The 24,059-nt window shown below is 42.3% G+C and overlaps 1 protein-coding gene across 1 annotated transcript in view; it reads right to left on the bottom strand.

The window, feature by feature from the left end:
* Nucleotides 1-1,088: 1,088 nt before the first annotated feature.
* Nucleotides 1,089-24,059, bottom strand: part of DNAJC3 (DnaJ heat shock protein family (Hsp40) member C3) — a 73,204-nt gene continuing 50,233 nt past the window's right edge. Inside the window, exons 8-12 of the mRNA XM_075533117.1 lie at nucleotides 22,962-23,067; nucleotides 22,752-22,872; nucleotides 17,847-17,979; nucleotides 13,793-13,941; nucleotides 1,089-4,596 (exon numbers count right to left, since the gene is read on the bottom strand). Coding sequence (XP_075389232.1) covers nucleotides 4,439-4,596; nucleotides 13,793-13,941; nucleotides 17,847-17,979; nucleotides 22,752-22,872; nucleotides 22,962-23,067 — 667 coding nt within the window. The 3' untranslated portion in view covers nucleotides 1,089-4,438. The remainder of the gene's footprint in view (nucleotides 4,597-13,792; nucleotides 13,942-17,846; nucleotides 17,980-22,751; nucleotides 22,873-22,961; nucleotides 23,068-24,059) is intronic.

Consider the following 24,059-nt stretch of genomic DNA (forward strand, 5'->3'; position numbering starts at 1 on the left):
TGGTTGTCACTCCAGCAGGCCAGGGGCAGGATAGAGTTGTCGGTGGTCTCGGTGGGCCTGGATGGCAGAGATGGTACCAAGGGACTTATTCCTTATATTTGAAGTGGGGGAGGACTGCTATCCAGATGTATCTAGAAAACAAAGGATTATTTTCTAGATTTGAGAGCTAATGAAATTTTCTCTGTTGAGTTTTCGACTTGCTCCGTACCTTTGATAATTCCTCTCCCTATAATTTGTCCAATTTGCATTGTCTACTGTATGCCTGGTAGTTCTTGTATTTTTTTGATCAGCTAAGTACACACTCTCAAACTCCAAGGACTGCTGGCTACCGGAAGCTGAGGACCTCCTCCTGGCGCAGCAGTTCTCAACCTGTGGGCCATGGCCCCTTTGGGGGGGGGGGGGTCAAATGACCCTTTCACAGGAGTCACCCGATTCATCACAGTAGCAAAATTACAGTTATGACGTAGCAACACAAATAATTTTGTTTGGGGAGTCACCACATGAGGAACTGTATGAAAGGGCCGCAGCTTCAGAAAGATTGAGAACCACTGTCCTAGAGCCACCCTATTAAACTTCTAGCCTCCTGAACTGCTCGTGAACTTCTGTCCTGGAGAGCCTCCCACTCTTGGTACTTTTATGCCATTAGCAGGCAACTAAGACATTAAGCTTTCTGAATGCTTATGTATTCTAGCTCTCCATTAATCTTTGGCTATATAAAGCATATATTTTATAAACAGCTTTTATTTGTATTTAGAAATTTGATGCAAATCTTTGGCAGTTGCCCCTTCTTGTCCTTTGTACTGTAAACCCAAACCCACTGCCTTCAAGTTGGTTCAGAGTCATTCAAATCTCTGAGGTCCTAGCTATTGGGAATTCAGAGGTTCTAGTCAGTCTGCCTTTTGTGCTGACCTTCCCTGGCCATCTATGTAAACAAGGTGTCCTTTGTCCCCTCATGTGCTGATGCTGTGTGGAGTGAAGTTACAGAAAGTAGACTTCTCCCGAGATGGAAAATGCCCTAGATGGAAAATGGGCTTTCATAAAATGTCTTGTATTTAAGCATAAAAATTAATCAAAGGAAAAAAAAGTACTGATATGACCATAAATATTTTTATTAAATGTGAAAATACACGGGCATAAAAATAGTACCCATATTTGTAAGACCCATTTCAATTTTCAAATTTTAGGGTTTTTTTATTAAAACATTAATCAGATGGATTATTTACTTATGCTTGTCTCATCCAAAACAAACTCTAGCTTTACCATAGGAGTAATATAACTTGTCAAATATTTTCAAATTTTCTCTAGATCTCTGCTTCCCACTGCAGTTAAGAGGTTCAACCACAGATAAGTGCAACAAACCTGTCACAATTCACAAAGCCACGTGGTGGCTAATTTTACTCTTAAATCATTCAGCAAATGAGATCTGTGTGGGAAAAAAAACTGCCCCATCTATGAACATCATTTAACGTTACAGAATAAACTCTGCCATTAACAAAAAAGGGATGATCTGGTTTCGGATACTAGCGACTAGCTGGTGACAAATTAGCATTGTCACACCTGCTTTATCAATGTGGAAAAGTAAACAACATCCAACAAAGTTGCCTGAATCTCTCCAGGAGACCCCACTGACATGGACTCCGTGGGGGTGTGTCCAAGCCCAACCCACAAAGCCATTTTCCAGTAGTACAGCAGGCTGCTCTCCCCAAACCTGACTGAGAGCCATTTTTAACTCAAGCACCTCACGCATCTTCCTTCCTTCCTGGTAAATAATTGTCTACTATAACCTTTGGCTAATTTCATGCTTTTAAAGAAAGGTTTCTTTTCCTGCCATGGAGGCAAAATGATGTTACTATCAAATTAGGATTCTGTGGACTACTACTCGGTTATTGATAGCATTTTTGTTTTAGGAAAAGGATGGGTAGTTATTAAATTCCATCACCAGAGTCCAGGAAATTTGTTTTTATACTGACATTAAAATACTTTTTAATACTGACTAAAGAGAAAGATATTAAAATCATTATTAAGTTACATCCAATTTATACAAGTAAACTATTGAAACATTGCTACTTTTGGGGGGTAAAGTACATAGTACTTCATGGTTTCCTTTTTAGTGACAAGCAAATCTTTGAAAACTTGGGGAGGAATTAAATTGCATCTCCTCCCGTAGGACTTCTCCGCATGGAGACTGCTGTGTGGGATACTTCTGCTGTGGGAACAAGCAGGTACAGCCACAGGTGCTGCCCTCAGGGAGCACTTCGCAAGGGAACCATGCCAACACTCAGGCTAGGGTGCCTCTCTGTGACGAACCCGGTCATCAAAGAGTCACAAAGGTGACTTGGCCCCTGCAGTTTGTCTTCTACATTAATCAGCAAAAAAACGGACTCCGGAAATTGCTTAACAGGCACTTGGCACCATAGCTTCACTTCTCTCTTCCTTGTATGAACGTCAAGCAACACTTGCATTTCATTTACGATGGCTAAGTTAAGAATCATCCACGAAAAGACTTTCAGAACAGTCCTCACGTGGTTAAAAGGGGAGATAAAGGAAATGAAACCCGCCCTCTGGGCAGCGCGTTGACAGGGAGCTGGATTACCGACGCCCAGGCACTCGCCCCTCTTCAGATGCATCCAGTCTTCGCCGCCTTCAGCCAGCGCGAACCATCTCTGGGCTCCTTGGCACTGGGCAGCTTTCCATTCCCTCCTCTAAATGGAAGGGTGAGCAAAGTGTTCTGACCAGTGACAATTCTTACTTTTGCAAGTAGAGGCCAGCACTGTATTTCGAGGTCACTGGATACATTTCAAGATAACTCGTGAAAGAGTAAGTTCACGGAGATTCAAACACAGATAAAAATGAATTTTCCTTTAAAATGATTTCCACATTGGCTTGGATTCTGGGCCATTAGCGCAGCCTGAAAGCTGTAAGCTGCTCACTAGTTTTCAAAGATAAAACGTTAGTGCTTCACTGAGCTAGGTGGTTTCTTTCAGTTTTAGAAAAAACACAAAACTGCAGGATGCGTATAGAAGAAAAAAACGTGTGCTTAATTGTGTTCTAACAATTCATTCAAATGCTTGATTTCATGAAAAACATTATTAGACCCTTTGCTATTTAAACTGGTTCCCAATGCTCTAAGGCCAATATAAAAACCTTCCCACAGTAATGGTTCTTACACAAAGGAACAGATCTGAAGTACAACCACAATCGTTCCGTCAGGGTTAAAGCGGCACTCACTTTCCAGGGCAGGAAATGATCCCGTGGTGGATTTCTTGAAAAGTCTGCCACCTTAGTTAGGGAACAGCTAACTGAACTGGTGAGTGAGGGCTAGGCTCGCAGCAGGCAGGGAAGAGCGGCATCTTCTGAAGAGAGGCTACCGCTGAACATCCGCCCACAAACAAAGCCCCGGCAGGTGGGAGGTGCTGCAGCCCCAGAGTGGGGCTCGAGGTCAGAGAACTGGCCTCCCCCAAAGATGGGAAATGTGGCCTTCTCTGTTGAGTTAGGGGCCTGAGCGCAGTCCTGTAGTAAGTCCTACAAAATGACGTGTTATTTAGAAAGCCTGCACATCAACAATATTATTTTAAATACCATTGCTACCCTTTGACACATTACGTATCTTTCAGTTCACGATTTGTGTTTACTACCAAAGAGCCCATTCTATCACAGTGGTTCTCAGCATTCTCCTGCAGCTAATGGCCAAAGAAAGGGGACAAACATAACCTACATTAAAACTACCATTTGACTAACAGGACTCTCCCCCCCCTTTTAATGACAACCATGTTAATCCCAGTAGAACATGTAAACGCATGCAGGCTAACAGAGACTCAGTAATTTAACAGATATTTGTAAATGGCTGGACTGACCTAAACAGAGTTGTCTTTCAGAACAATCTTTAACAATACTGAAGCAGCCCCATTCTCACGAAGACTCCAGCTCTGCTGCACGTGGAGGCCCTGACATACCGTGCACTGTGCCTGCTCCGACGCGGAAAGATGTAAAATGCATGAGCGCGCCCGCAGGCGTCTCCGCAGACCACTCTTCAGATCGCCATCAGGTATGCAATGCAGGCTGCCTTGTCCTAAACCAGCGGTGCTCAACCCAACGGCCTTCTCACAGGGGCGCCCAATTCATAACAGTAGCAACATGACACTTATGAAGTAGCAACAAACATAATTTTGTGGTGGGGGGGTCACCCCCCACAGGAGCTGTGTGAAAGGCCGCGGCTTAAGGGAGGCGGAGAACCACTGCCCTAGGGGAGCCACTCCTTGCCTCCCTGTGCACAAAACCCACCAACCATCAGTCCAAATGGAGAAGAAGAAATGTTTAACTCTTTGGCTATGGACAACAAAGATTTGAATTTTTTTTTCATTAGGATCTTGGAACAATGCTTCTTTGTTTTTAATCTTAAAAAAAATTTTTTTTAATGAGGAGCAGAAAAATAGCTGGTTTAATTGAAGTGGAATTTAAATCTAAAGGGTCCACCGGAGCTAAAGGGATTAAACCCTTGCCATGAGTTCCAGCTTCTGTGGAAGGGGTTGCCGCCACCTCCTTGCTGACTCTCTGCATCCAGGGGGTCTTCTCCATCATCAAACTTTTTCCTCATTTCTAGAAAAGAAATCAGCAAATTAAAACACAGGTATTGGTTAAAGTGTATAGCAGTCTTTTCTGCTTTTTTTTTTAAAAAGGGAGTTGGTGGTTAGGATTGAGGAGCTACCTGCTTTTCAGTTATCAAGCCGTTGTGCCTGGTTGAATCGAATCTCCCCCATTCCCACCCAGGAGAGCGCCACTAGAACACCCCCAATCCTCACACACAGTCAGTCGTGATGGACATGTCAGTCCCCTCCATGCTCTCAACTCAGGAAATACTACTCAGGTGTGGTGGCTTTCCAAACAAAATCTAGGAGATGGGGGGGGGGGGGGGGGAGCCATGCTAGAGCAAGAGCCCTCAGCAGTGACGCTCTTCCAATGGAGCCATGTCACCTCCGAACCCCCAACCTCAAGTCTATCAAGCAACTGCCGCAACCACCCACCTGGCACCCTATAGATCTCTAGTTCCTAACCCTTAAATCTGATCAGCACAAAGGGGCTTCAGATCTAAAGGGAACTAGGCCCCTAAGCTGTCTGACCCCTGAATGCACGTGACTTACACCCAGGATATCTCAGGATGGTTGCCACATGCCGAGGTGCACTAGCACAGCAGGGCTGTGGGTAGCTGGATGCAGACAGTGTGGGGAGAGGGAGAGAAAGCGCCAGTAACCTCAGAAAGAGTATATAAAAAGATGTATTCCTTCCCTAAAATAAGATCAGGAGTTATAATAGAAACAGAACAAAAAGAACGCTTGGTAATTAAAAATGATAGTTGGGGGGGGGGGGGGCGGGGGGAAATAAAAGTTACAGAAAACTCCCAGATAATAACCACAAGACAGTAAGCCAGCAAATACTGAGCAGAAAGCAGCAGCCCACCCTGGGGCCCCTGCTAACCAATAAAGGGCTCCAAGGGAGAGGCAACTGAGAAGCTAGAAGCAAGTCCATCAGGAATACAGTACTCAGGCCTGCAAAATGAAGGAGCGCAAAAGACACACCGCCAGGAGATCTCAAAGTCGCAGGGATAAAGTGACATTCCTAAAGGCGACAGTACATATAACAAAGGAAAAAGTCCAATAAGATTTCAACACCAACCTTGGGGAGAAAAAAATATGTAAACAATGGTTTCCAATTTTGGAAAATCATCATCCTAGACCTGGGTTCTGCTCCGCAAGAATGCATCCCCATGAGGAGAAGGAGGCCAAAGGGAAACATGCACAATGGAAACAGTTTCACTGTGGACACAGTCGTTGTCCCTTGGCAGCCACTGAGCGGTGTGCTCAGCCAGGTCGAGGGCTGAGCAAGCAGGCAGATGGCACATGGCCAGGCAACACCCCGTCCTACTCACAGAACTGCAAAAGCGCAAGGAAGGATGTTGCTACAATTCAATGTCTTGTTTCACTGAATGCATGTAGTTTTTTTAAAAAAAGTATCAACCTCACTGCCATTGAGTTGTTCTGACTCACAGCGACCCCATAAGGCAGGGTAGAACTCACTGCCCCTGTGTGTTTCCAAGACTATGCTTAATACAGAGGTGCAAATTTCCACAAGCAGTACCTTTCGAAAATCCGCAAGATGATGACTCAACATAATATACAGCAGTATTAAGCAACATGCTTGAAAATGCTAAGCTGGAAAGTAAAGACCAAGATCTGGCCGCCTACCTATGACCCCTGACAACAGTCTTCTTGGAATGTAAATCTTCAACAGAATAACACTGCAAGGCAAGGGTTAGTCTCTCACTTCAGAAAATAAAACGTCTGATTTTTTTTTAGAGAGGCAAGAGTGACAATACTATTTTTTTGTTGTTGTTGTTGAATAAATTGGTAGAGGAGGTTGGGGTTTTTATTAATTTAAATACAGATTGTTAACCAAAAACCTGAGAATTATAGACCAAATAGAATGTTAATGTTGCAAACCCTGTCATAGTAAAATGAATAAGCCCACTGCCATCAAGTCAATTTGGATTCCTAGTGACCCTGCAGAATGGACTAGAACTGCCCTTACAGGTCTCTAAGACTGTGACTCTTTCTCCCAGGGAGCAGCTGTTAGTTTTGAACTGCTGGCCTTGCAGTTAGCAGCCAAGTATGTAACAAAGATTAGGCAGCATTAGAAAAAAGTCTGAGCTTAATTTTTCATCTTTTATATTAGGAAATTAATAAAACTGTATAAAATTAGAACATATAATTAAAGCTGATAATATGTTTTATATGATGGTCCTCAATTTTAAGGAAATTAATATTCCAGATACATTTCTTTTGGGGGGGGTCTATTTATTTTTAAATCATTTTATTGAGGGCTCTTACAACATTCCATGTATCAATTGTACCGAGCATATTTGTACATATATTGCCATAATCATTTCCAAAACATTTTTCTACTTGAGCCCTTGGTATAAAGCTCTTATTTTTCCCCCTCTCCCCCACAGATAAATTTCTTAATTCTGGTGTTTTCTGTTCTTTAAATCTAGGTAAAATATACCCCCCAAAATCGAATATAATATAGATTACTCTATGTTGATAAGGCTATTTGAATATCTTACTTATAAATAAACAGCTAAATTTTGGAAAGTTCACCTACTGTTAAAAATTGACTATTTCTGATGGACATTGGGCCTCCACTCAAGTAATCCCTCAATGCAAGAATACTTTGTTCTATTAAACTGACATTCCATGATGCTCACCTTCCCAACATGATCGCTGAAGACAAAGCGGGTGCATAAGCAAATGTGATGAAGAAAGCTAATGGTCCCCAGCTATCAAAAGATATAGCATCTGAGGTCTTAAAGGCTTGAAAATAAACAAGCGGCCATCTAGCTCAGAAGCAACAAAGCCCACATGAAGAAGCACACCAGCCTGTGTGATCACGAGGTGTTAAAGGGATCGGGTATCAGACATCAAAGAACAGAAAAATCACACCATTGTGCGCTTACCTCCCCGATATGATCACTGAAGACCAATGGGTGTATAAGCAAAAGTGGTGAAGAAAGCTGATGGTGCCCAGCTATCAAAAGATATAAAGATACAGATAAAGATAAAGGCTTGAAGGTAAACAAGCGGCCATCTAACTCAGAAGCAACAAAGCCCACATGGAAGAAGCACACCAGTCTGTGCAATCACGAGGTATCAAAGGGATCAGCTATCAAGCATCAAAGAACAAAAAATCAAATCATTGTGAATGAGAGGGGAGTGCAGATTGAGGACCCAAGACCCATCTGTAGGCAACTGAAAAATCCCCTTACAGAAGGGTCACAGGGAGAAGATGAGCCAGTCAGGGTGCAGTGTAGCAATGATGAAACGCAACTTTCCTTTAGTTCCTAAATGCTTTCTGCCCACCCCACCCCCACTATCATGATCCCAATGCTACCTTACAAATCTGGCTAGACCAGAGGATGTACATTGGTACAGATAGGAACTGGAAATCCAGGACAGATGATCCCTGCAGGACCAGTACAGAGAATGGTGACACTGGGAGGGTGGGGTAGAAAAAGGGAACTAACATAGAAGAGAAATAAATGTGGAAGTTTCATCCTTGGAAAAGAAAAAGGGAACTGATTACAGAATCTACATATAACCTCCTCCGCGGGAGATGGACAAGTGAAGAGAGACATCGGACAGTGTAAGATATGACAAAATAACAATTTATAAATTATTGAGGGTTCATGAGGGAGGGGGCTTTGGGGAGGGATGGAAAACTATGAGGAGCTGATACCAAGGGCTCAAGTGGAAAGCATATGTTTTGAGAATGATAACAGCAACAAATGTACAAATGTGCTTGACACGATGGATGGATGGATTGTAATAAGAGTTGTACAGGCCCCCCCCCCCAAAAAAAGAGTTGTACAGGCCCCAAATAAAATGATTAAAGTTTTAAAAAATTGACTGCTTCTAGTAGGATTTCAGTTGACTCCGCTTTCATAACTATACATTTATTTCTCTGCTAAGAGAGCTCTATAATTCTTTTAACTTCATTTCAACTTAGAAATATAACTAACCTACTTTAAGAAATTTTACACCAATTAAACACAATATGCCTCTGGTTTCTTGAGGCTTCTTCACCCCTCACTATCATGACCCAGTGCTGCCTCTGGCTTCGGACTTGACCGGAACATATACACAGGTACAGATAAAGAGATAAGAACTCACGACACACGGAATCCAGGCACAGGAATGGGAACAGCGATACCAGAAGAGTAGGGGGAAGGAGGGGAGAAAGGGGAAAGAAAGGGGAACCGATTACAATGATCGACACATAATCACACACCCCCTCCAGGAGGAAGAACAACAGAAACCATGGGGAAGGGAGACAGCAGTCAGTGTAAAATATGAAAATAATCATTTATATTTATCAAGAGGTCACAAGGGTGGTGGGGACAGGGAAGAGGAGCTGATACCAAGGGATCAATAGGAAGTGTCTAGAAAAGAATGATGGCAACACATGTACAAATATGCTTGATATAACTGATGTTCTAAGAGTTGTAAGATCACCTAATAAAGCGATCTTTTAACTTAAAAATAAATGACAAAACCCTGCCCACCCCCCCAAAAAAAATATGTCATGAGGACAAAGGGGGAAAGGCATGATACTGCGCTGGACTGGACATCCTTATGTATCCAAGAAGGGACTTGGCACGAATTCGCAAGCTTACACGGAGGTGAGTAACGCAGGGAAACTGAGAGCAGCTTCCCAGCCAAGCAGGCCATCCCCTTGGGTGGACTGTATAGTACAACATTGAGTGTTCCATCTTATTTATGTGAATAGTGTGTAACATAATTGTATCTGCATTGTTACCCTTTGCTAAGAATCTAAAAGGAGCCACAATAGCAGTTCACCATATCACAAGTGAGACATCAAAGATGCATTCATGTTTCTTAGAGTTAGGATCCACTTAGAATAAGGATAACCACAAAAACAGACATAAGCATTTTGAGAATCTGAACAAATAACCTTCAATTCTCCAGGAAACCATCCAATAAAGAAAGCAAGAACCGCACACATGTTCCTCAATAGAAACTAAAGCACACGAGGACACAGAGACGTGTTACACTGAACCAGACGCCTCACAGGAATGGTTTCAACTTGAAGGATTAAGACCATAGAGTTGTGGAACATTTCAGTCAATTCGTATAGTTCATAACGTTCTATTTTACATGCTAGTTTGGTGAGTAATCTCAGGTCTTAAAAGCCACGAGTGGCCAACGAATACATGAAGGAACTTCCAAAAATTCGAGGAAAAATAGAATCAAAAGATCATGACATTTTTCACAAACTTTTTGAAGCTCCCTTGTACAAATATTAGTCTATTCATCCAAAGCAAAAAATGAACTTGAAGAGTTGAAGGAACTAACCCACAATGCAGGGTCCACCACTACTAGCCATTCTCATCAGGCCCACATTAGATGGGCTCCGATAGAATGGGCAAAAAAGTGTGAAATAGAACCGCAAATTCCTAAACAACACAACCAGATTTACTGACTGGCCGGGACTAGAGAACTCCCTGATATACTCTGCAAACCTTGAACCCAAACTTATGCCTGAGGTCACTTTGTACCTAAGTGACAAAATGGCTCACAAAATAATGACTATCAGCCATCAGTACTGTGTTGCTTTAAATAAGCCACTTATATACCAGGCCAAACCACCAACAATTAAAAAAAAAAGAATCTAAGGGTATAGAGAAAGTAGATTAATAGAAATAGAACTAACAGACCAAAATTGAGAATGTCAGTGCATTGTGAAGAATATACTAATGCCACTGAATAACTGGTGTAGAAATTGATTGGCTTCACTAAATATGCAGTAAAATATTAACCAAAAAAAGTCAAATTCTTGACACTATAAAAATTAGATCTCAACTTACGTTTAAACTGCTTCCTAACATTGTTTCTCTAAGTGTCTCCTGGTGCTTGCCCTACAGACTAATTCAGCAAGCCAAGGCCTACATGCACCAGATCCAGATGACTTATACCGATGTGGCCCCGATTTTCTTAAACACTGATTTACATGAAGAATCTCAACACTCTAAGTGATTCTGCATGTGAAATCAAAGCACACAAGCGTCTATTAGAGAGGTCTGGGCACCGATTCCAGCTTTCTTGTCACTTATCAAGCTGTGCTACGTTAGGTGGCAGCGCCTTCTCCTGACTTTAGGACACATCACCCAGAAACTGAATATGCATGGGAATTCTTCAGACTTCGGTAAGGTAATGAAGTACAAAGACCACACATAACATTAACATCCTAATCAGAGTACTTCGCCTTTCATAGTTCTGCATATCTTTTTAAAAAACCATTTTATTGGGGCTCATACAACTCTTATCACAATCCACGCATACATCAATTGTGTGAAGCACACTTATACATTCGTTGCACTCATCATTCTCAAAACTCTCGCTTTCCGCTTGGGCTCCCGCAATCAGCTCCTCATTTTTCATTTTTTCCCCCTCCCTACCGGCTTCCCCTTCCGTCATGAACCCTTGATAGTTTATAAATTATTATTTTATCATGTCTTAAAAGTACTGGTTGCCCTTTTGTTCCAGACTGCCTTTTCATAGGTGGCTAGCTTTGCTAACAACTTGGAGAGTAAAGAGTGTCTCTCCATCTGTAACTAAGGGCCGGCCTGCGGGCCGCCTTACAGTAAGTAGTAAGACAGGGCCTCCCTTCAGAACCAAGGGCAGGCCTGCTGACTGTCCAGTATAAATCAGGGTTCCTGTAAAGCAACCCATCCAGCAAGGCCTGCATCCCATCACCTGCATAAGGCTCAGCAAAGTGTCACACGCTCCTATTGCTTCTAATGTAAGGGAAAAGCCCCTTGGTCTCCAGCCTAGGAAGCTCAGGTGTTCCCGCATCCACGGACCGGGGCAGACTAATGCTCAGGCTAGAGTCAGGTAAAATCACAGCACTGGACAACATATGGGCAGTTCTATCCTGACAACTCAATTGTAAGTCAGCCCTGCCACCTACAGAATACCGCTCTAGTTTCCATTATCACTGCCTTTATGTTACACCTCATCTTTGTCTCCCATCATCTGTGAGTGCACATCTGAGGCAGAAAAGGATGACCTCGGCGAATTACAAGCGGCAGCACCGTATGTAGTGCTTTAACTAACAGCAAGTTGCTACACACACACAAAAAGACAGCTGTAAACGAGTTTCGTGGTAACTATAGAGAAGTCCCTATAACTCACTGGCAATGCAAACTCCACATGTCAAAACGGATTCAAGATCTCCCCAGCTCTGCCCCCTCTTTCTAGTTCCTCTTCTCAGCAAATGTTACTGCCACCTAACTCAGCCCCCAATCAGCTCACAACCACCACCAAAAAACTCACTGCCATCGACTCCGGATAGGGCAAGATATGACAAAACAACGATGTATAAATTACCAAGGGCATATGAGGGAGGGGGGAATAGGGAGGGGGGGGGGGAAAAAGAGGACCTGATGCAAGGGGCTTAAGTGGAGAGCAAATGCCTTGAGAATGATTGGGGCAGGGAATGTATGGATGTGCTTTATACAATTGATGTATGTATATGTATGGATTGTGGTAAGAGTTGTATGAGTCCCTAATAAAATGTAAAAGAAGAAAAGAAAAAAATGATTAGGGCAAAGACTGTACAGAGGTGCTTTATACAATTGATGTATGTATATGTATGAACTGTGAAAAGAATTGTATGAGCCCCAATAAATTGTTAAAAAACAAAAACTCACTGCCATCAAGTCGATTCTGACTCACAGCAACCCTTTAGGACAGGGTCGAACTGTCCCTATGGATTTCTAAGAGTGTAACTCTTGAAAGGAGTAGAAAGCCTCATCCTTCTCCCACAGAGTAGCTGGTGGTTTCAAACTGCTGACCTTGTAGTTAGCAGCCCACCGTCATCAGGGATTCCCACAACAGCCTAGAGCTTTTGAATGTGTAACTCCCACCCTGCACCTTAGCAGCTCTGACTCTCCAGCGTCACACCCGCTCTACCTTCCAGCAGCAGCCTCCAGCCCTGGGCTGCCCACCGGGAGTAGCTGCCCATGACTGCGCCCACACTGGGCACAGAGTTTGCGCAAAGCAGAGACGAAAAGCGCCTGAGGGGAGTTCCTGACACTTGAGTATTTGCTAAAAGAAGCAGGATATGCCCTACTGTACATGAGCAGTGAAGGACGTTACTGGACATCAATGAGAGCTAAAGATCACTTTAATTCCATAGATGCTCAAAATAGATCTGACAAGTCTTTTGCTAGACACTAATTTACTTCTATTTTGAATTTGTCTAAAATCATAGCTTCTGGTCCAACTATAAGGCTGGCCATGGGGAAAATAAAACGAGTTGCTTAAAATAAATCCTCTCTGGAAATTCTCAGCAGTGCTCAGTAGTCCTAAATTCTCCACCTACTATCTGCGACTCATAGTCATGGAGCCAATTCCAACTCATGGTGACACTGCAGGACAAAGTAGACTGCACAGGGTCTCCCCCAAAGCTACCTGACCTTCCCATTAGCACCTAGTGCTTAACCCAAGGGGCCACCAGGGTTCCTTATTCTGAATGAATGCCTCGCTATTTTCCATGCCATGTGAGAATATGACAGAACAGGAGGGTACTTCAAAAAGGGCATGGGAAAATTCCATTTTTCCACGCATTTTTTCAACGCCCCCTGTCTGTCCAACCCTATCCCCCAAATATTGTACCCAGTAGTCCTAGTGGTCCTTCAACTTAGGGAGGAGCCCTGTGAACACCCTCATGGGAAGCAGCAGGCCCGGCCACTGCTCCTCTCCCAACGCTGTACAGCACAGCTCCACACAGCCTAGTTTCCTAATCAAATGCCTGGCAGCGTGCAGAAGCCAATGCTTCACCCACCCATGAGGTTGGAAAGAACCTGAGAGCTCCCTCTGCATTGTCCCCTTCAAAAGTTCTGCTAACGTGTCTCAGTACAAATAATATTCACATCCATGCCTTCTGATTTCACATTTGAGAGGCTTTCCACTGTGTGACACAGACAGGGATCCCAGTGCCTCATGGGGAACTGGGGCATAAAACTGAAACTCCAAGACCTACTTTCAGTGACCAGCTCCTGCAACAAACCTTTGCTGCCCACATAGACCTCCGAGTCAGACCACCATGCTTTCCACTCACTTAAATGGATTCCAACTGGTCAAAGTAGTAGAATCCACTGAGTCACCAAGCACCGATTCAGCTACTGCCAGAGAACAGGAAACATCAAGGGTTGTAATACCTGGATCCGAGAGGACTTCCTTTGCAGCTGCTATGTCAATGAACTTTTTCTCTGCTTTTTTCTTTTCTTCTTCGTTTTGGAAGTTATCTGGATGCCACTGCATTGCTAATTTTCTGTATGCTTTGATAATTTCTTGCTTTTTGGCATTTCTGAAGGTGATAAAATATGTAATCAAGTTAAGGAAACTCCAGCTAACTGCCATAACCTGTAGAGAAGCCAATCAAGACTCAACAAACATGCAGGATTCAACAAATAGGAGAGTTTCTAGAGAGTTTGTCAAAGTTTCCATTATCTTTGAATTCCATTTGTCCACAGTTTGAAGTCCCCTCATATAGTTCCAGATGATTATTAAAACTGGTCAAGGGGGGAACGGGGAGGGAGGGGGATGGAAAAAAAGGAAAACAAGCTGATTCCAGGAACCCAAATGGAAGGCGAATTTTGAGAATGACGAGGGCAACGAATGTATAAGGGTGCTTTACTCAATTGATGTATGTATGGATTGTGATAAGAGTTGTATGAGCCCCAATAAAAAGATTTATTAAATTAAAAAAACAACAAGTGGTCAAGCTTCCTCAGGTACCTATTCACTAAGGTGATAATTTAGGAATAAATTAAAGTGCTCCTGATTTTTACAATTTGCCCTTTAGATTCAAAAAAGAAAGTCACACAGGTCAGTGTTTTGACATTCTGAATTTCTAAGCTATCATGATTAAATTCACCATTAAAAACCATTTTCTCCAAATCAACTTTATATTTTGCTTTTGGATTAGCTTACTTAATATTAAAAAGGCAAATGTCAGATTTTGGTCGAAAAACTGACAATATATACTGAGTAAATTATACAAAGCTTAGTCAAAAAGTACTGCTACTGCTAGTGGTCTAGTTCATTCATACATGCATGAGTTTACTGGAAACAAAACATGTTTAGCACATCTCTGCTATCGTTGGCAGAGACATCTAAGACACGTTGACTACATAATACACTTGTCCTAGTCTCATTGGAGTGCCTTCAAATTTTAACAAAACTCAAGCAGACATCTTCCCATATCATTGAAATTTTGCAACCAATTTACGGGAATCCTGCCCCACAGAAAGCATTTTTAGAAGGACTGAGTGTTTTAAAGGCAGTCTCCAAAACCTCAAAGACTAGCCCAGAAAAGGAAGACCACCGAGCTGGATGAAGAACCTGTGGCTGAAGTCCCGAAACTGGCGGAAGAAGATGGCAAATTGACTTGGATGCAACAGCTGCTAAAGCTGAGGTCTCACATGATGAAGCATTTTCAAGTTCAAGTAAACATCTGCTTGGTCTCAGCAAGCTTTCTGCTCAATGAGTGCTAGAAGCTTCGTGTAAAGCTCAGCTAGCGCAAAGAGGTGATATTTCTTCAGCCTTTTAAGCAATATAAAAGCTAATAATGATTTTGTAGCCTGAATCATAACCAAGAAAAGGATGACCATCAACTTTGATACATGAAGAAACTGGATTAAGTCTACAGTAACACCAGTCTTGGAGTTACCAATGTGATGGAGAAAGCAAGGTCCAGTCAAACAGTGCTTCAAGGGAACCTGCGGGCAATCTCCACTGATGGCACAGAGGCCAGCACAGCAGATCTTGCTGAGTGTCTCGGAGACTCCTAAGAGTGTCTTGATGGATTTTCCCGGAGGACCCAGCACCATTACGGAGGCTTGCTGGGAAAAAGTTGTAAGATAATGGAAAACTGCACTGTTCAGGAGAAAAATCAGGAAAAGTTGTACTGTGGAGGGATTGTTCTGGCTTTCTCAACATCGCACGTGCTCATTTTTCAAGGGAAGCTAGGGCTCTCATACAAGATTTCCTTGGGAAACCTTACCCTACAGCTTTGACCTTGCCCTTTCAGACTTCTTTTTAGTCCCCAAACTCAAAGACAATTTGAATTCCCTGAGGATGCCCCCACGGCCCTTTTGAGGTATCAGCCGAAGAGCACAGTTATTCAGGAAAGAGGTAGACAAATGGAAACTCCATCTTCACATGTGTGCAGTCCTAGATGGGGGCTCTATGGAGAAAAAGAACTTGAAATTTGATTTTGTTTTATGTGAGTTTGTAATAATACTTCTTGACTTACCCTTGTAGACATCTCCCAATTCGTACAAGTTTATGCTGAAATTGTTGTTTTATTTTTAAGCCTAAAGAAAGTTGTTTGTTCTCTCTTCCCCAGCCTTTCTCACCCTCTACCACATCTACTTCTTAAAAATCAAGACCTTAATCTATTCATGCTCCCCTGTCAACTCTCTTAATAATTCCATATCAAAGAAATTTGACAGTAAAGGATTCTAAATACCATCATGATGTTAAAGGCTATTAGGAGTTAATCTATAAGGCAAAAACATTACCAAGATAAAGGATAAATGCATCAAGAAGGGAGTAAAACACCTAGGGGCAAACCTAGATAGAAGTGCAACAGACCAGTGGTGGGAGCGAAAATACTTGGGGGGCAGCAGTTGGCATCCCATCTGAACTGGTTGCGGATTGCCCACAAGGGGGCCACAATGAAAGTCTAAAGGCATAACTGGGATGTGTGTGTGTGTGTGTGTGTGTGTGTGTGTGTGTGTGTGTGTGTGTGAATGAGAGAGAGAGAGAGAGAGAGAGAGATAGCAGTGTGGTCTTATAGAATGTTCGCCTTTCAGACACGATGGATGAAAACTAAAAGGGTGCATATGTTGTTAAACAAGTAGAACCCAAGAAGGTAAATCTGAAAGAAATGCGGCCAGGATGGACAGTTTATAACATGTCCTTCTCTATACATAGCACAAAGATATTTATCTGTCCTATGTCATGATCCATGTTAGACTTGTAACTATCTGCATGCTTCTTGTTTTGTTTTGTGTGTGTTATCTTTTGGTTTAGTGTTTATCCATATAAGATATGCAGGACAATCTTTTGGAGACAGCAACTGGACAGATGGGTCCAGGGGGAAGGAGGGAAAGGGGAGGGGAGTGGGGAGCGAACAATGATGGATACAGGGCAATAGTAAATGTGCTAAAATTGTGGTGTGGAGAGTACAGCTTTTCTGATCATGTTTATTCAGTTAATTTGTTTCTGGGAGGAATTACTGAGAAGTGAACAATGGGTAAACATAATCGTGGGGAGGAGGAAATATATATATATATGTATATGTACTCACAATGAGGAAGCAGATGGACTTAGGCTTCTACTTAAATCTTGTATTGAGATACAAGAGTGGTAATGTTCTAACAATGTGGCATTAGATGATACCTTTTTAACGTGATTGCTGAAGACAAAATGGGTGCCTAAGCAAATGTGGTAAAGGAAGCTGATGATGTCCGGCTATCAAAAGATATAGCATCTGGGGTCTTAAAGGTGTATAGTTAAACAAGTGGACATTTAGCAGGAAAGCAATGAAGCCCATGTGGAAGAAGCACCCCAGCACGTGTGATCATGAGATGTCGATGGGAAAGGCATCAAAAGTCCAAAAACACACAACCAAATCGATGTGAAGGGGCGTGGATGTAGTGGAAACCCAAAACCCACCAGCAAAATAATTGAGTAATCACTCTCAGAAGAGCCACAAGAAATGAATGATAAATTCAGGGTGCGATATGACATTGATGAACCACATAAATATCCTCTAATTCGTAAATATTTCCCCCCCTTACTATTATGGTTTTTACTTGTTTGACCTCATTAATCAAGTTGGATTTGCATATGTTCATTTGTATATTTAAGATGATGTGGTACATAAAAGTCAAAATAGGTAACCCTTCAGAAATACTTATGGGAGTAATGGTTCCCTGAGGGTGCGGGAAGGGGGTTGGGGGAGGAATGGGAAGCTGATAGAAATGATCATTATAAAACCTCACTTGATGGGACTGAACAACAGAATTGAATGTGACTGGATATATTGGATTGTCTAAGATATGTTAATAAAACTTTTATAAAATAGTAAAAGAATTTTTTTTTAATTCACCCAGAGATACCCTGGACGGGGGGGCTGAGGGGGTAGGACAAACAGGTGACAAAAACAGCAATGCAAATTGTAAATGTAAATCAGCAATTCACCTTTTTACTCCCAGGATTTTGTAATAGTCTCTTTTCTGAGATTGTTTCAGTAGTCTTTGCGCTTTCTCTAGACCTTCCCGAATCTGCTGGTCATTCTCATTGTGCTCCTGAGCAGTTTCGTAATCCTCAATAGCTGTCAAAATGGTGAGATAATGCTGTTAAAGGGGAATTAAGGCTGGATTTAGGTAGGTCATTAGTTCAACAAAACTCACTGTGGCACTTGGCTTGCTGGCCCATCCTCCCTCATTATTGTCCTGCAGTTTCCAAGTATTTTAATATTAGCCCCCTTTAAAAGCAACCTTAACACTACTCAGATTAACATGACTGTTATACAGGAAAATAAGACAATGGCAAATAAAATCTGCATGGCCAGCTACCAGCTACCGCTAAGAGAATGTCAGGTTTAGAAAGGGAGCCAGAGAACCCAGCAGCCAGCCATCAGGTGACCAGGTCACCCACTGGTTACAACACAAATCAAAAGCAAATGTGTTTCAATGCCCATTATGTGATTTGGAAATTGTGCGAAGACTACTGTATTATACAAGGGGGCTTCCAAAAGCTCATGGAAAAGATTCAGTATAATATCCTTGTTCTATGACCTTACAAAGCTTCTTTACATACATAGCAGACAGACATGCCTAGACCATGCCTAGACCACAAGCAATAGCATTCACCGATTTTCCACCTTTATTTTGCTTCCAAATTGATATTTCTCTGTTGCCTGTGGGAGCCATGATGCATTTATACTGGTTGGTACGGTTTTCTTAAGGAACAGGTAACACTCAAGAAAAGTGTGGTACACAGACTGGGAGCTGCTGCTTACAAGTAGAAGCATACGTTGTTATATGGTAAACTTATTTGTAAGTAGACAGGTTCACATAGAAATAATAACAGTAATACACTGCAATGAACACTTAACGCCAGAAGCAATGACATTCATTATGACTATGAGGACATGCATATCCATTATACACCTGGCAACACGATCCCTTTGTAAACAGAAGACCTAAGATGCATGTGCTTCAGGCAGAACTTGTTGCATTCACTATGCCTGATCACATCCCTACATCCTACCCTGTTCTCCAATGAGGATTTTTCTAACTCTCTTACTTTACGGGACCACAGATGTGCATGCTGTTGTACATAGAGGTTATATACACATGACTTTATTACAAACTTTATTAAAAATTAGCATGTCCTAATCAAACAGAAAAACACAAAGTTCTGACATATAAAATCTGATCATCTACATTCATATTTTGTTAAAAATATTTAGAAAATAGGTGTTCAAGTATCTAATATTTTAGGATTTCAAGAAAATCGAAAACCTAAAACCACCATTTTTAGAAACCTTTATGTTCTATACAGGACAATCCGCCCCACCCCCAGTCCTTTTGGAGCCTGCAATTTGGGAACATGGTAGGCAGAGAGTGCCTGCATGATGAGGCCCCAACCAAAATTCCCAGCTCTGAGTCTCAAATGCCTGGGCAGGTTGTACAGAGAGATGTCTTATCCCACACTGACAGGCGTTTCCAAAAGAAAAATTGAACCCAATGATATAGTATTTACATTGTCTGTCTACAAATATTTGTGTCTGAGGGTCCCAAGACCACTTGTCCCAGGTTTGGTGATTCATTAGGAAGATTCATGCTAAAGATACGAGTATACTTGTATCACTAAAAAGGAATACAAAACAAAATCAGCAAGGGAAAAGTGTGTTGGACAAAAACTGAAGGAAACAGGGAGGGGGGAAAGGGGAGGGAGGGGAAAAAAAAAAAAGAGGACCTGATGCGAGGGGCTTAAGTGGAGAGCAAATGCCTTGAGAATGATTGGGGCAGGGAATGTATGGATGTGCTTTATACAATTGATGTATGTATATGTATGGATGGTGATAAGAGTTGTATGAGTCCCTAATAAAATGTAAAAAAAAAGAAAAGAGGAGAAAAAAATGATTAGGGCAAAGACTGTACCGAAGTGCTTTATACAATTGATGTATGTATATGTATGAACTGTGATAAGAATTGTATGAGCCCCAATAAGTTGTTAAAAATAAATTTTAAAAAAAAATAGAAAAAAAAAGAACTGGAAAAAAAAAAAACGAAGGAAACAAGGAACAGGTTCCACAAGTCCCCTTCCAGTGGAGTCACACAGGACACACTCAATCCCTTCAGCCATGAATTATGACAGCACATGTAAACTGCTGTCTACCAGGGTAGCTCATTAGCCTGGGCAATGCTAACCCTGGAGAGGTTCTTGACATTTCCTTGGGGGGATTAAAATGAGGAAGCTTTAGCGAGTCTAGACTATAAGGAAAAATGAGCCAACACCACTTTGGGCCTGTGTAGTGACTGGCATCCACCCCAGCTAGAGGGACTCCACATTATCAAGGAGGGGCTCCATGTTAATCCAGGCTATGGATGCAAGTTCATGCCCCAAAGAGACACAAGCTGCCATTACTGCAGACGATTAAGAAAAAGCACAAGGGGATCTAAGTAGTAAGTTCTGTGATCAGGAAATGTGTGCTGAACCCATGCTTGAAAAGTAAGTAGATGGAGACAAAATTCATCTCTACTATAGGAGAGAGAAACCCCTAAAGTCTTTACTCTTGCAATCTACCCTCTGCCTCAATGCAACATTAAATAATAATGTTAAATATAAAATATTACTGTAGGAATATAGTACTGTTGGAAGATAATTGTTCCAACTTACTACACAAACTAAACTATAGCAACAGCAATTCAAGTTTCACTTTGCAATTAAAACCCAGAGCATTTGATATCAAGCCTGAGTAAATATGCTTTGAAAATCCTTAATGAAAGGGAGAAATGTTTTGATATACTTTTCTCCTTCATATTATTTTATCATATCTTACACCGTCTGACGTCTCCCTTCACCCACTTTTCCGCTGGCCATCCCCCCAAGGAGGAGGTTATCTGTAGATCTTTGTAATCGGTCCCCCCTTTCCACTCCACCCTCCCAGTATCGCCATTCTCATCACTGCTCCTGAAGGGATCATCTGTCCTGGATTCCCTGTGTTTCCAGTTCTTAACTGTACCAGTGTACATCCTCTGGTCTAGCCAGATTTGTAAGACAGAATTGGGATCATGATAGTGGGTAGGGAGGAAACATTTAGGAACTAGAGGAAAGTTGTATGTTTCATCGTTGCTACACTGCACCGACTGGCTCATCTCCTCCCCGCGACCCTTCTGTAAGGGGATGTCCCAGATGTCTACAGATGAGTCTTGAGTCCCCAATCTGCACTCTCCCTCGTTCACAGTGATTTGATTTTTTTTGTTCTTTGATGCACACAATTACATAGGCTGATGTGCTTCTTCCAGGTGGGCTTTGTTGCTTCAAGCCTTTAAGACCCCAGATGCTGTATCTTTTGGTAGTCGGGCACCATCAGCTTTCTTCACCACTTTTGCTTATGGACCCATGTCTTCAGTGATCGTATTGGGAAAGTGAGCACACAATGGTATGATTTTTTTGTGCTTTGATGCCTGATAACTAATCCCTTCGGCACCTTATGATCACACAGGTTGGTGTGCTTTTTCCATGTGGGCTTTGTTGCTTCTGAGTTAGATAGTCACTTGTTTACTTTCAGGTCTTTAACCCCAGACGCTATATCTTTTGATAGCTGGGCACCATCAGCTTTCTTCACCACATTTGCTTATGCACCCATTTGTCTTCAGCGATCCTGTCGGGAAGGTGAGTATCATAGAACAAAGTATTCTTGCATTGAGGGAGTACTTGAGTGGAGGCCCAATGTCCATCTGCTACCTTAATACTAAATCTATACATATATGCACATAGATTTTCCCATCCTCATATATAAATATATTTACATATGTATATGCCTTTATTTAGACCTCTTTAAATGCCCCTCGTCTCCTAATTCGTTCCTCTATTTCCTTTTACTGTCCTCATGGCTCACTACCATGCTCAGCCTTCATTTGGGTTTCACTAATTCCTCAGTTTCATTCCCCTAGATCATGCCCTAACAGGCCTCTTACACCCTCCCGCCATCGATTTTGGATCACTTGTTGTTCCCTTTTCCCTGGGTTTGTTAATACCATTTCCATTCCCCCACTCCCCGTCTCCTATGTCCCCCCAGAACTGTCAGTCCTATTGTTTTCTCCTCCAGATTGTTCATCCAGCCAATCCTATTTAGACAGACCTATGGAGATAATAACATGCACAAAAACAAGACAAAGCAAAACAAAGCAACAAAAGTAAACAAAACAACAATAACAACCAATGACCTAAAATAAAGAAAAGCCTATTAAAGACCATTTGTTGGCCTTTAGGAGTGTTTTTCCGGTTGAATCTGATGGGATGCCATGTCCTGGCCCCAGCGTCTATTGTTGGTGTTCCCTGGGAATGTCCTTGCTGTTCTGTTGCCTGTCCTTAGTGTCTTGCCTCGGTGTGGTAGGGGTTACTCCAACTTTTGATGGAGTAAAATCCCCGGTGTTTGGGACCAGGGACAGATATGCAGGTGGACCCTGCCAGAACACATTTTGGGGTTCGTGACTGGACTCCTTTTTAAAACGAATTCTCTAATTTTAAAAAAAACTTTAGTGACAAATCTATTAAACTAAGAGTATGCATCTTTCTTTTCAAGAGTTTATCTGTTTAAAGTTATGATAACAATGATGTCATAAAAGCATCTTTCAAAACATAATCTTTAGCAGCCTACGAACTTTAACTTTCTTAAAACTAAACTTGTTATATTATTCTAGAGCTTCTGTGATTTTCAGTGTTAAGTAAAGATTTATATAGAGGCAGCAAAAGTACTTTTGACAGAGTCCACATGTCCAAAGACTTCAACAAAAGGAAACTAAGCATGTATGCGTGGGAGCTAGATGAGTTTTTAGGCACTGCAAGTCGGACCCGCTGAGCATTTACCTTCATCATACATTTCCTCTATTAAATAGGCCTCTGCTCGGTCTTTCAGAGCATTCACATTATCGGGCTCCAGTTGTAACACTTCAGAGCAGGTTCGAATCGCTTCAACAGGCTTCTCGTCCTACAGGTAAACGTTACAAGAGGGTTCAGGGTTGCTCCTCCAAACACTTTTCCAGCCCGTTTGGCAACTGTGCCGGAGCCAACCGTTACCTTAGAAAAGCAGTGGCAGATTCTTTCTTTCGAACGAATTGTATATTCAGAAACACTTGGCTCTGTCTTCATCACAGATTCGTATTTGCTGGTCGCGTCTGCGTACCTAGTAAATGAGCAGATTCTGATGAGCAATGATAAAATGGCTATCCCCAGAGCTGTTAGGGACGCCCTCCACGCTTCAGCAGCGATTGGTGAGTCAATTCACGGAATTAACTTTCCTCGCAACGTATTTCACAGACCTGGAGCTAACGGTGGCCTGTGTCACAGAGGTCCTTGTAACCACCATGCAGCCCAACAGTTGCCATCCTGGGCACTGAAGCCCAGAGACACGAGAAGTGGCATCCTGAGCATTCTGTGCAGGACTGTCTGCGATCTGCTTTACATCAAATCCTGAGCACAGCCCATGCCAAGCAATGCTTGCTGATTGCAATAATAAACAGCAAAGCACTAGAAGCTGAATGACTCCCTGGGCAGCCGGAATCACAGAATTACAGCGGAGCAGTGTGATGAGTGGTGGCCAGAGATAAGGGCAAGGAGGGAAATGAATGTGGCCACACAAGGGCAACAAGAGAATAGAATGAGTCTGAATCTCAGCCCCTGCTCAGGTCAATACTCTGTGGTGGTAGCTGTGCGACAGTTTTACAAAATATTACCATTTGGGCAAACTGTATGAGAGATGCACAAGACCTCGCCATCCTGTTTCTGACAACTGCTGGTGAATCTATATTTACCTCCTCACAATGAACAAAGGAACGAATAAAACTAAGGAAAAGCTAGCCTAATGACACTTGAATTTTATTTGAAATCTATAGCTTGCATACAGCTTTCTCTTAAAACCACTTACAAAGGACCTGGGTATGACCACTCAAAAGACATTCTTATTGTGTTGAATGAGCAACTCAGATGGTGAGATCCGCTTCTTGGATACTTTTTAAGTTTCAAGTTGCTTCCAGTCTGGCTCCTAGATCTACAAGGACAGTGAGGGTCCCCACCTGGAGCGTGAGCTGCTCTTGGCCAGCACGAGTGGCATGCCACTTCTCCTGAGCCCCCTGCCCTACCCCACCCACCCAGCACCCACAAAGGACATTCATTCAC

The sequence above is a fragment of the Tenrec ecaudatus genome, chromosome 15, assembly GCF_050624435.1.
Source record: "Tenrec ecaudatus isolate mTenEca1 chromosome 15, mTenEca1.hap1, whole genome shotgun sequence".
Classification (NCBI taxonomy): domain Eukaryota; kingdom Metazoa; phylum Chordata; class Mammalia; order Afrosoricida; family Tenrecidae; genus Tenrec; species Tenrec ecaudatus.